Source organism: Heptranchias perlo, chromosome 11, assembly GCF_035084215.1.
Source record: "Heptranchias perlo isolate sHepPer1 chromosome 11, sHepPer1.hap1, whole genome shotgun sequence".
NCBI lineage: Eukaryota > Metazoa > Chordata > Chondrichthyes > Hexanchiformes > Hexanchidae > Heptranchias > Heptranchias perlo.
This window is the reverse complement of record NC_090335.1, coordinates 3,679,040-3,692,152: the sequence shown is the minus strand read 5'-3', so window position 1 is coordinate 3,692,152 and position 13,113 is coordinate 3,679,040. Positions and strand designations below refer to the sequence as shown.

Genomic DNA, 13,113 nt, shown 5'->3' with positions numbered 1-13,113 from the left:
ACCCTGTCTTGCGAGCAGGGCACCCAACTGAAGCTGGCGGGGTCTTGTTTAATTATGCAGATGATATCACCGGCACACGATCTGTTATTTTAGTTGGAGGCCTCAGCCAGGCTTCCCCATCAGGCCAGACCTGCCGGGAGGGGGATAGAGGGCCAGGACAGGCCCAGCAGCTAAGTTTAACATGTTATTTTAGGTGTCCTTTTGGGGCAGAAGGGGCAGGAGTGCTCCTCCAGGCCCCACATGGAACTCTTGGGCCTCCCTTACACCAGGCTTCCCCCACATCGAGTCCAGAGCCCGCCCCTCCCCTCCCCCCGAAAGCCGGACACCATTCCCATGAGTCCCTGGCTGCGGTCCCCTGCGACACAAAGTCCCCCTTCCACCCGCCGGCCAGGCAGTGGATCTGGTCGGGTGCGGGAGGGAGGGAAACGGAGAGAATTTATGTTAATAAGGCCCGGCCATTAAGATCGGCCTCCACATCCTCAGACTCCCCGGGATCGGCACCCACTTTGGGGGCTCACACACCGGGCAGCTAATGGTTCAAATGGCCTCCTTCTGTCTGTAAACTTCTGTGGTTAAAGTAATCAACAGAAAATTCTTGGTCATGTTCCACTGTGAATTACTGATTAGTGGATTCAAACGCTGCAGAAACAGGGTTTTTAACAACAGCGGTTGGCTACATTGTAAATTTTGTTTTTTTAAAATAATTGTGAAATTAGACACAGCTGATCCTATACAGGCCTCTTTAAATCTCAGAACAATTGTTGATGCTGCTACGCACAGATTGAGGAGTAAACTGCAGGACGTTGTCAGTGCAATAACATTCCTATCGGGCATTATTTGAAGAAGAGCAGGGGAGTCCTCCCGGTGTCCTGGCCAATATTTCCCCCTCAACCAACACCTACAGCGGATTATCTGGTCATTATCTCATTGCTGTTCGTGGGATCTTGCTGTGCACAAATTGGCTGCTGCGTTTCCTACATTACAACAGTGATTACACTTCAAAAAGACTTCATTGGCTGTAAAGTGCTTTGGGACATCCTGAGGTTGTAAAAGGTGCTAAATAAGTAAATATGTATGGACAAAAACTGCAGTTTACTTTCTGCATAATATATTAATTTGTGATAAATCTCAACTGTTAATGGAATGAGGCTGGAATTCATCTTTTACAGACACAGTAGACTTGAAATTACACTGTAGGTTACGAGAGTCCAAACACTTAACACATTCGTATCAAATTTCTTCCTCCTCTATTTAAATGGTGGCATTAACTTGTTTAAAATAAACATTCTAATGCCTTTGAGGTGGAAGGAATTTTATGTGATTTTTTTTATTCGTTCATGGGATGTGGGCGTTGCTCGCCAGCATTTATTGCCCATCCCTAATTGCCCTTGAGAAGGTGGTGGTGAGCCTCCTTCTTGAACCGCTGCAGTCCGTGTGGTGAAGGTTCTCCCACAGTGCTGTTAGGAAGGGAGTTCCAGGATTTTGACCCAGCAACGATGAAGGAACGGCGATATATTTCCAAGTCGGGATGGTGCGTGACTTGGAGGGGAACGTGCAGGTGGTGTTGTTCCCATGTGCCTGCTGCCCTTGTCCTTCTAGGTGATAGAGGTCGTGGGTTTGGGAGGTGCTGTCGAAGAAGCCTTGGCGAATTGCTGCAGTGCATCCTGTGGACGGTACACACTGCAGCCACTGTGCGCCGGTGGTGGAGGGAGTGAATGTTTAGGGTGGTGGATGGGGTGCCAATCAAGCGGGCTGCTTTGTCCTGGATGGTGTCAAGCTTCTTGAGTGTTGTTGGAGCTGCACTCATCCAGGCAAGTGGAGAGTATTCCATCACACTCCTGACTTGTGCCTTGTACATGGTGGTAAGGCTTTGGGGAGTCAGGAGGTGAGTCACTCGCCGCAGAATACCCAGCCTCTGACCTGCTCTTGTAGCCACAGTATTTATGTGGCTGGTCCAGTTAAGTTTGTGGTCAATGGTAACCCCCAGGATGTTGATGGTGGGGGATTCAGCAATGGTAATGCCATTGCATGTCAAGGGAAGGTGGTTAGATTCTCTCTTGTTGGAGATGGTCATTGCCTGGCACTTGTCTGGCGCGAATGTTATGTGCCATTTATGAGCCCAAGCCTGGATGTTGTCCAGGTCTTGCTGCATGCTGGCATGGACTGCTCCATTATCTGTGGGGTTGTGAATGCATCTGAACACTGTGCAATCATCAGCGAACACCCCCATTTCTGACCTTATGATGGAGGGAAGGTCATTGATGAAGCAGCTGAAGGTGGTTGGGCCTAGGACACAGCCCTGAGGAACTCCTGCAGCAATGTCCTGGGGCTGAGATGATTGGCCTCCAACAACCACTACCATCTTCCTTTGTGTGGCTGGGTATGACTCCAGCCACTGGAGAGTTTTCCCCTGATTCCCATTGACTTCAATTTTACTAGGGCTCCTTGGTGCCACACTCAGTCAAATGCTGCCTTGATGTCAAGGGCAGTCACTCTCACCTCACCTCTGGAATTCAGCTCTTTTGTCGATGTTTGGACCACGGCTGTAATGAGGTCTGGAGCCGAGTAGTCCTGGCGGAACCCAAACTGAGCATCGGTGAGCAGGTTATTGATGAGTAAGTGCCGCTTGATAGCACTGTCGACGACACCTTCCATCACTTTGCTGATGATTGAGAGTAGACTGATGGGGCGGTAATTGGCCGGATTGGATTTGTCCTGCTTTTTGTGGACAGGACATACCTGGGCAATTTTCCACATTGTCGGGTAGATGCCAGTGTTGTAGCTGTACTGGAACAGTTTGGCTAGAGGCGCGGCTAGTTCTGGAGCACAAGTCTTCAGCACTACAGCCGGGATGTTGTTGGGGTCCATAGCCTTTGCTTTATCCAGTGCACTCAGCTGTTTCTTGATATCACGTGGAGTGAATCAAATTGGCTGAAGACTGGCTTCTGTGATGGTGGGGATATCGGGATGAGGCTGAGATGGATCATCTACTCAGCATTTCTGGCTGAAGATGGTTGCAAATGCTTCAGCCTTGTCTTTTGCACTCACATGCTGGACTCTGCCATCATTGAGGATGGGGATGTTCACAGAGCTTCCTCCTTCCGTTAATTGTTTAATTGTCCACCACCATTCACGACTGGATGTGGCAGGACTGCGGAGCTTTGATCTGATCCGTTGGTTGTGGAATCGCTTAGCTCTGTCTATAGCATGTTGCTTCCGCTGTTTAGCATGCATGTAGTCCTGAGTTGTAGCTTCACCAGGTTGGCACCTCATTTTTAGGTACGCCTGGTGCTGCTCCTGGCATGCTCTTCCACACTCCTCATTGAACCAGGGTTGATCCCCTGGCTTGTTGGTAATGGTAGAGTGAGGAATATGCCGGGCCATGAGGTTATAGATTGTGCTGGAATGCAAATCTGCTGCTGCTGATGGCCCACAGCCCTCATAGATGCCCAGTTTTGAGCTGCTAGATCTGTTCTTAATCTATCCCATTTAGCACAGTGGTAGTGCCACACAACACGTTGGATGGTGTCCTCAGTGCGAAGACGGGACTTCGTCTCCACGAGGACTGTGCGGTGGTCACTCCTACCAATGCTGTCATGGACAGATGCATCTGCGACTGGTAGATTGGTGAGGACGAGGTCAAGTAAGTTTTTCCCTCGTGTTGGTTCGCTCACCACCTGCCGCAGGCCCAGTCTGGCAGCTGTGTCCTTCAGGACTCGGCCAGCTCGGTCAGTCGTGGTGCTACCGAGCCACTCTTGGTGACGGACATAGAAGTCCCCCACCCAAAGTACATTCTGTGCCCTTGCTAACCTCAGTGCTTCCTCCAAGAGGTGCTCAACATGGAGGAGGACTGATTCATCAGCTGAGGGAGGGCGGTAGGTGGTAATCAGCAGGAGGTTTCCTTGCCCATGTTTGACCTGATGCCATGAGATTTCATGGGGTCCTGAGTCAATGTTGAGGACGTCCAGGGCCACTCCCTCCTGAATGTATATCACTGTACCGCCATCTCTGGTGGGTCTGTCCTGTCGGTGGGACAGGACATACCCAGGGCTGGTGATGGAAGAGTCTGGGACGTTGGCTGAAAGGTATGATTCTGTGAGTATGGCTATGTCAGGTTGTTGCTTGACTAGTCTGTGGGACAGCTCTCCGAATTTTGGCACAAGTCCCCAGATGTTAGTTAGGAGGACTTTGCAGGGTCGGCTGGGCTTGGTTTGCCTTTGTCGTGTCCGGTGCCTAGTGGTCCGATGCCAGGTGGTCCGTCTGGTTTTATTCTTATTCTGACTTTTCGTCGCGAGATTTTACAACTGAGTGGCTTGCTAGGCCATTTCAGAGGGCAATTAAGAATCAACCACATTGCACAAAATGTGAGCCTGTTAATCATTGGTGAGGTAGTTGCCCATAGCATAACTTCAGGATTAATGTTTTTTTACCTACTCATGTCTCTAATAAAAGAATTTTGGGAGTATCAAGGTAGAGGAGATGGTCACTTGTACAAGTGTGCTGCTTATTTCACAGTGCAGTATTTTTGTTTCCAGCCCTATGTCAAAGGATGATGGTATTTCCATCCCAGAGTTCTCCCCGCTAAATGAGGTGAACCATGGTGTTGAACTGGAGAAGGACCAGAATGGGTTGAGTGATGCACAGGCTGTTGAAGACCTCATCGACCTGACAGAACATTCAACGTACACCAAGTTATCTCGTGAGAAGATCAGCTTGGATGACTGTAACAAAAACTTGATTGAGGGGCAGTGCATTTCGATGGAGGAGAATCCTCTTATCACATCGCTGACTAAATCTGTTGAGGAAACCCATATACAGACATCAGCAGGTAAAGCACACCAGGAACTAATGAAGTAAGTGAATCTGGTTAGTACGTGTGGAATTTCTCTGTAATCTAAGCAGCATAGTCAGTTGATTGCTTGACTCAAGAAGGAGGGTCACGTTGGGTTATGCAGGATATTTTCATACATTCTTTACCTCTAGTACAAGTTTGAGGACCAGGAAACATTGAAACTCTAGTTTATAAATGGCCGGCCCCTTATTCTGAGACTGTGACCCCTGGTTCTAGACTCCCCAGCCAGGGGAAACATCCTCCCTGCATCTACCCTGTCGAGTAGTGTAAGAATTTTGTATGTTTCAACGAGATCATCTCTCATTCTTCTAAACTCTAGAGAATACAGGCCTAGTCTACTCAATCTCTCCTCATACGACAATCCCGCCATCCCAGGAATCAGTCTGGTGAACCTTCGTTGCACTCCCTCTATGGCAAGTATATCCTTTCTTTGGTAAGTAGATCAAAATTGACTCCAGGTGCGGTCTCACCAAAGCCCTATATAATTGCAGCAAGACATCTTTACTCCCGTACTCAAATCCTCTTGTAATAAAGGCCAACATACCATTTCTCCTCCTAATTGCTTGCTGCACCTGCATGTTTGCTTTCAGTGACTCATGACCAAGGACACCCAGGTCCTTTGAACATCAACATTTCCCAATCTCTTTCCATTTAAAAAATACTCTGCATTTCTGTTTTTCCTACCAAAGTGGATAACTTCACATTTTTCCACATTACATTCCATCTGCCATGATCTTGCCCACTCACTTAGCCTGACTATATTCCCTTGAAGCCTCTTTGGATCCTCCTCACAACTCATATTCCAACCTAGTTTTGTGTCGTCAGCAAACTTGGAAATATTACATTTGGTCCCCCCATCCAAATCATTGATATATATTGTGAATAGCTGGGGCCCAAGCACCGATCCCTGCGGTACCCCACTAGTCAGTCTGCCAACCTGAAAAGGCCCATTTATTCCTACTCTCTGTTTTCTGTCCGTTAACCAATTCTCAATCCATGCCAGTACATTACCCCCAATTCCATGTGCTCTAACTTTGTTCACCAACTTCCTGTGTGGGACCTTATCGAAAGCCTTCTGAAAATCCAAATACACCACATCTACTGGTTCCCCTTATCTATTCTACTAGTTACATCCTCAAAGAACTCCAATCGGTCTGTCAAACGTGATTTCCCTTTCATTAATCCATGTTGACTCTGTCAAATCCTATTATTATTTTCTAGGTGTTCTGTTATCACATTCTTCATAATAGATTCTAGTATTTTCTTTACTACTGATGTTAGGCTAACAGGTCTGTAGTTCCCTGTTTTTTCTCTCCCTTCTTTCTTAAATAGTGGGGTTACATTTGCTACCCTCCAATCTGCAGGAACCATTCCTGAATCACTTGAATCAAGAGATTGTTCTTCCTCCCTTTTTGTCTACCTCTTCACCTAATGTGGATTATCATCAACACTGTCTAAAGGGGATTTGCGAGGGAAGACGCAGAGAAACTATTTCCTCTGATGGAGAATCCAGAACAAGGGGATATAATCTTAAAATTACAGCTAAGCCATTTAGGAGGGAAATCAGGAAGCACTTTTTCACACAAAGGGTATTGATAATCAGGAACTCTCTCCCTCAAAAGGCTGTGGATGCTGGGGGACAATTGAAATTTTGAAGACTGATCAATAGATTTTTTTTAGGTAAGGGTATCAAGGGCTATGGAGCAAAGGCAGGTAAATGGCCGATTGTACCTCAACTCCATGATCTCATTGAATGGCAGAACAGGCTCAAGGGGCTAAATGGCCGACTACTGCTCCTATCGTTAATTTTGTTTTATTATATGGGAGTTGGATTCTCCTCCCACTGAGTGTGCATGGGGAACAGCGCAGTGTTGCCAACACTCAATTCCTGTGGTTTTTTGTTTGTTTAAATGAGTCATGCAGGGCATTTAAAACACAATTGTCGTACAGCCCACGTGGTGCAAGGATCTTACCCCCTACATAGTGATCATGTTAGGCACTGAAACCTTGGGAAAAGCTGTGGAATTAGCAGCATTTGATTTAAATGTGAGTAGATGGAGTTAAGATGCAGATCAGCGATAATCTAATTGAATGGCGGAGCAGGCTCGGGCTGGATGGCCTACTTTTGTTCCTATGTTCCTACGTTTGTATAAAGTGATTTTTGTATTGAATGTTAATGTTGGATATTGTCGAGCTGAATTTTGAATGATGAATAGGAAAGAACATTTCTTAATTCAAGGTTTGCAGGATAAAATAAACATGTCTGTTTTTAGATTTTGGTGCAGAAGTGTTACTCTATCCTCAAAGTTGACGGTTCGCTCTTGTCCTTTTCTAGAGCTCTGAACGTTTAGGGCAAGGTGTAAAAGATTTTGCTTCAATGAGACTACTATGATTCCGAAGACTGCGTCACTTTGAGAAGATTCATGTAGCCTTCGTAGGCATGTTGGAATAACTAACATCAATCCTTCACGCTGCAGTTCAAATCATTCGTATTAAATGCAGTTTTTCTCTTTGTACAAATATAAATGTTGACCCTGGCCAGAGCGGTCAGTTAGAGCAACAGCCTCGAGCAGCATTCATCCTGCAATTAAATTACCACAGTAAAAGCTCACTCACATTTACTGTGATAACAATTGTTAATAGTCCCGCCATTAGTCAGGTGAAATACTACCCACATTTGCAGATAGACGTGAATCTCAATGGTATTTACTGAGCTTTTGCTGGCTTCTCCTAAGTTTTTTGTCCAAAAGTTAATAGTGAAACCTATTTACTGAATTGCCCCAGGAAGGTGATTGTTTAATTGCAGTGTGAATGGATCTTGCAGTAATGCACAGTATGGATTAAGGGACATTGTAATGTGTTTTAGAAAACTCAGGTATTCTTCTGTGGTAACTGAATGTTAATTTAGAAGTAGATGTTAAATATGTTTTATTATGATTCACAAAGCATTATTGCACCATATTTAATTACAGTTTTTATAAACGAATGTCTCCATATCCTGAAACTAGAAGCCTTTCCTAATTTTTATGGTAAAATGGATTTGTGCAATCTTTCTCATCTATAGTTGCTAAAATTGTATTAAGTATCCAAGTATTTATATTTGGTTTACTGCCATTTATAGACTTTTAAGATCAAATATCCTTAAAACGCCACAGTATTGTGCCTGTGATGAAAGCACGACATTAACCAAAAACATTGTGTGCTTTTTGCTGCAATTTGTCACCTAGAAATGTTTTTTTAAAGACAGGCCATCACTTGTGAGAAATCATATTTATACGTCTGCAGTAAAAACATGGAGGAATTGCTGGCTACGTATATATATAGCCCATGTATTGAATGGATATAGCATAGTTGAATCAGAAAATCTGAATGGATATAGCATAGTTGAATCAGAAAAGTCATTCAGGGTCAAACATTGCATGTGGTGATTTCTCTTTAAATGCAAACTGCCACACCGTCAAGCTTTTCAATACAGACTATTATTTTGTGCAAAGTTTCACTTGTGTTTCAAAAGCAATGCAAGAAGGAAGCATAATCTGTAGACGAAATTCTTTTCACCATTTGGCAGATGAATACCATTACTGTTTTGATGGAAAACAATCACAGCGCAGTCTGGAATTAATGGGTGTTTCACAGCAACTTTGATCTTTTTGTGATTTTCACTTGCACTTCACGGCACAATCAAATGTACAAAGCAGATGTAAAAGGGCACCTTTAGAAGTTCTCTTGTTACTTTAAACGTAGTGCTCGAAAGTAATTTCCATGGTCACTGGGGAAGACAACAGCTGGCACAGTTTGCATCGAACATTCCTGTCGGTCGCACAATCACCCTGAGAAGACTAAAGGGAATGATACTGCAGTTAAAATACACCAGTTATCATTTTGTCAGTATAATAGATTCTGTCAGCTTGTTAATAATCCTTTAATTTGTTCCTCAATAGTAGCCAAACATGTTTGCTGGTCTCAATAGGGTTGCCAACACTCCTGGATTGTTCTGGAGTCTCCAGGAATTGAAAATTAATCTCCTGGACACTGCTGCGAGCAACCCAGGAGCAAAATCATAGGGGCATTTTCTTTGAACTCTTTCGTTTATTAGTTATAATAATATTGGAGATGGGAAAAAAAGGCAGTTTGACCAAGCGGTATGGTCATGTGATGAAACCGCCAAGGAGTACATCCAACTAGAGTTGGCAAACCCTAGGTCTAGAACTTTCAGCAGAGGCAGCTCATCAGCCGAGGCAAGTGCCTCACCTTCCTGACCCAGACTTCCAGCGCGGAAGTTGTAGCTGTGTCTTGGACTCAGAGTGGCTGATGTTCCCGCCTATTGATGGTCAGGTAGCTCCCAGTTTCAGTTGGTTCTTTCCTTTTGTTTGTTTTTTGCCGCGAAAACTACCTGATGATAATTGTACATGGTTGATTGTAGGTGGGGAAACGAGAGTAGACAATCCACAACAGTTTGTGAATGAAACCAAAATGATTGCCATTATAGCGTTAAACATAGAGCAAACAGCCCACACCGGTATGGTGTAGAAAGGCTTTTGCATATTTCAGCATAGGAGATGCCTAGCTTGTGTCCCAGACTGTGGCACTGGGCGTAGCCGCCATGCGGGAAGAGCCTGTTGCCACGGGAACCATGCAGGCCTGGGTAGGCCTGTTCTGAATGGTCACCTGTTGCCACTGACTTTCAGGGCCCTTTGGAAAGATTGTGTGTTGCACAAAAGTCAAAACATTCCCGTTGGGTTATCTGTCTCTGTAAAATCCGCCACTGCTTGTTGCCAAAAAAGGCAGTACATTTCTTTTGGGAAATCTAAATGTGTATGTGGCCAAATTTGCACTGCTGGCTTAAACTCTTACAAAACAGCTGTATATCGGCTTCTGTCGGGTAGAAGAACTTCTATTTCACAGTGCTTATTAGGACAATGTCTAAGTACAGAACTACTGTTAATTGCGTGTGGCTGTACACACATGTGTGTCTCTTGTTTCAATGCACTAAATTCAGTCAATGGATTGTCAACACGGTGAGGTTTGCATGGCACATTAGGATCTGTACAAATGATAATCTCATTTCAGTATGCCACAACATGTACCACTTTCGCTGAACGATTTGTGCATCTTTAACACCTCCTTTATAAATATATATCCTTTAGCTGTTGTAGTTGCTGATGTACTAAATACTCCCATCATAGTGTACAGCATGTATGTGCAATGCATCAATAAATTTTTAATCAAGCACTACCAGACTGCGACGCATGTTGTACTGATGAAATCATCTCTCTTAAAACAAATAAGTGTAAGAATAAAGTTTTTGTTTAAAAAAATAATCTCAAAAGATTTTTAGCTCAGTGGTTAATGCACAGCATAAAATTCTTCTGATGCCATTTTAAACAGGTTAATAACTTTGATTCTTTTAATTCATTCTCAGGATGTGGCTGTTACTGGCGAGGCCAGCATTTATTGCCCATCCCTAATTGCCCTTGAGAAGGTGGTGGTGAGCCGCCTTCTTGAACCGCTGCAGTCCGTGTGGTGAAGGTTCTCCCACAGTGCTGTTAGGAAGGGAGTTCCAGAATTCTGACCCAGCGACGATGAAGGAACGGCGATATATTTCCAAGTCGGGATGGTGTGTGACTTGGAGGGGAACTTGGAAGTGGTGTTGTTCCCATGCGCCTGCTGCTCTTGTCCTTCTAGGTGGTTGAAATAGTGGACATTGGAATTTGACCCAAGTGCATGAACATCACACTAAAAGTAACACTCAAAACAGAGTTTCGACTTCCTCATGACTATGCAGTGACTCCTGGAAAGTGCTTGTGTGTGGACTTTATGTGAAGATGGATTGAGCTCGGCTGTGATTCCCCCTGTCAGTCTGCAAATGCTCCTGGTCTGTGCTTACACATAATGATCACTTGGGTCAGGTACAGGAGGGAACTGCATGAGTGGAAGTGAACCTGATCGTAATTCAGTGCCTTCAGGAGAGGAGGGAGGGAAATTGGAGAGTGACGGGAAACATTAAAGATAAAACAATGTATTTTCCATTCTGTTTGATAGAACTATTTTAAATACCTATCTCATGGAACATAGGAACAGGAGTCGGCCATTCAGCCCCTTGAGCTGGTTTTGCTGTTCAATTAGACTGTGGCTGCTCTGCACCATTTACCTGCCAATTTCAACTTAATTTAGATCTCCCATATCACCAGGCTCAATATACAACAGCCTCCTGAAGAGGGTTTCACGCCTTAGGTCTATAGTGCACTCTGTAGTCTACTGAGTTATACTTCAGAATTGGTGTTCATGCACAGCCAAAACCACTTTGCATGAATGCAAAAGTATCTGTATAAATACACTCTGAATGTAATCTGTGTACACCATATTCGGATCAATACTTGGTGACTGGCACAGACACTATGCTGCAACAATCAGAGGGTCAGCACCAAGCACATTCACATTTACTAATAGTGGCAGAGACAAATGCGATCACCTGCTGTGTGGTGTGTTCAAAGTCCTGCAGCACAAACATAAAGTCCACCAGTATCAATCCATCAACTGTAAGAAGCTACAACCTTGTGACAACAGAGACATCTACAATCACTTGACGATTCCAGTGTTCACAACTCCTCTGATAATGAAGGAGCCCGTGCCAGCCTGCAGCAGCACCTAGGTAACATCTGGGCTTGGGCTGGTAACATTTGCACTACATAACGTGATGACCATCTCGAATAAGAGAAAGCCCAGCCATCTCCCACTGATGTTCAATGGCATCACAATTGCCCTGTCACCACATCATTATCAACATCCTGGGAGCTGCCGTTGACCAGAACTTAACTGGACAAGCCGTAAAAGAACGGGGCAGAGGCTGGCTACTCTGTGACCAGTGGCTCACCTCCTGACCTCTCTGAGCCACTCCAACATCTATGAAGTCATGACAGTGGTGGAATACTCACCACTTGCCTGGATGGTGCAGCCACAACAATTGAAACTCGACACATTCCAGGACTTCATCGGCACCCCTGGCGGCAGACTCAATATCTGCCCCCTCTATCACCAATATAACATAACTGCAGTACATACGATCCACAGATTACAGCAACTCACCAAGGTTACTTCAATAGCACCTCCTTCCCCTGTGACCACTGAGAAGGACAAAAGCAGCAATGTCATGGGAACACCATCACTTGAAAGTCACACACTTGGACATATATCGCCGTTATTTCATCATCGCGAGGTCAATCTCCCATCTAACACCATTGTGGGAGCACCATCATCACAAGGACTAAAACAGGTCATGGAGAAGGCCCATCACCACCTTCTCGGGGCAACTAGGCCCCATCTGCCCTCTCAGGTGGATGTAGATAATCCCATGGCACTAGTTCAAAGAAGAGCAGGGGAGTTGTCCTGGCCAATATTTATCCCTCAACCAATATCACTAAAACAGATTATCTGGTCCTTATCACATTGCTGTTTGTGAGACCTAGCTGTGTGCAAATTGGCCCCTGCGTTTCTTACATTACAACAGTGACTACACTTCAAAAGTACTGCATGGGCTGTAAAGCGCTTTGGGATCTCCTGAGGTTGTGAAAGGCTCTATATAAATGCTCTCTCTTTCTTTGTTTCATTGCTGTAATACAGTAAATGTATTGAAGCAATATATCACATGACTGACACGAAATGTAAATATGGAACATCTTACTCATATTGAAAGATACAAGCCTAATAGGTATAATATTTACCTACCAATCTACAAAATTTGCTTAAGATGCAAATAACATTCCAAAACCTCTTTTTCCCTATTACTTGCATCATAACATACTTGTTTTTAGTCTAACTGTGGATTTGCAGTATTCCCGAAAGATGCAAATAGATTAATAGTCAGTCTACTTTTCTGTCACCACCACAGCTTCCCCTGTTATGTTCTTCCTCCTGCGTTATGTTCTGCCATCCTCTGCCAAGTGTGATGCTGGCCAAGCTTTGTGGGTAAGATTCTCCTCTCCCTGTCGCCTGGTCCAACGAGAGCAAAGTTCTGCATTGTCTGTCCCCAAAGCTATGGGCATAGATGGGCCAACACAACCCCACTTTTGCTGGGATCAGCGCGGGTGGTAGCTTCCTCTACCCTCCATCACGTTCATGAGAAGTGGGGAGAGTGAGTAATTCCAAGTACTGTGGCTCTAAAGGGACCATGTAAGTAATTACCAAAACCAGTAGAGGTGATTGTGTGTGAGAGTGCTCAAAAATTAAATACACATAATGCTATGTAGACTCTCTCCTTATGT

At 44.7% G+C, this 13,113-nt stretch overlaps 1 protein-coding gene and 1 long non-coding RNA gene across 6 annotated transcripts in view; one reads left to right on the top strand and one right to left on the bottom strand.

Annotated features, from left to right (window-relative positions):
- LOC137327050 (MAP7 domain-containing protein 2-like) overlaps positions 1-10,081 on the top strand; it is a 223,939-nt gene extending 213,858 nt beyond the window's left edge. For 4 of the 5 annotated variants that reach the window (XM_067992442.1, XM_067992441.1, XM_067992439.1 and 1 more), the window contains 2 exons: positions 4,536-4,853; positions 7,188-10,081. In XM_067992442.1, the coding sequence (XP_067848543.1) occupies positions 4,536-4,853; positions 7,188-7,203 (334 nt within the window). In that variant the 3' untranslated portion in view covers positions 7,204-10,081. The remainder of the gene's footprint in view (positions 1-4,535; positions 4,854-7,187) is intronic. The other variant, XM_067992440.1, reaches the window with a different exon arrangement.
- The window catches only part of LOC137327051 (uncharacterized), a 28,354-nt gene continuing 23,348 nt past the window's right edge, over positions 8,108-13,113 (bottom strand). Inside the window, exon 3 of the long non-coding RNA XR_010964342.1 lies at positions 8,108-8,691. This is a non-coding gene — a long non-coding RNA (uncharacterized lncRNA). The remainder of the gene's footprint in view (positions 8,692-13,113) is intronic.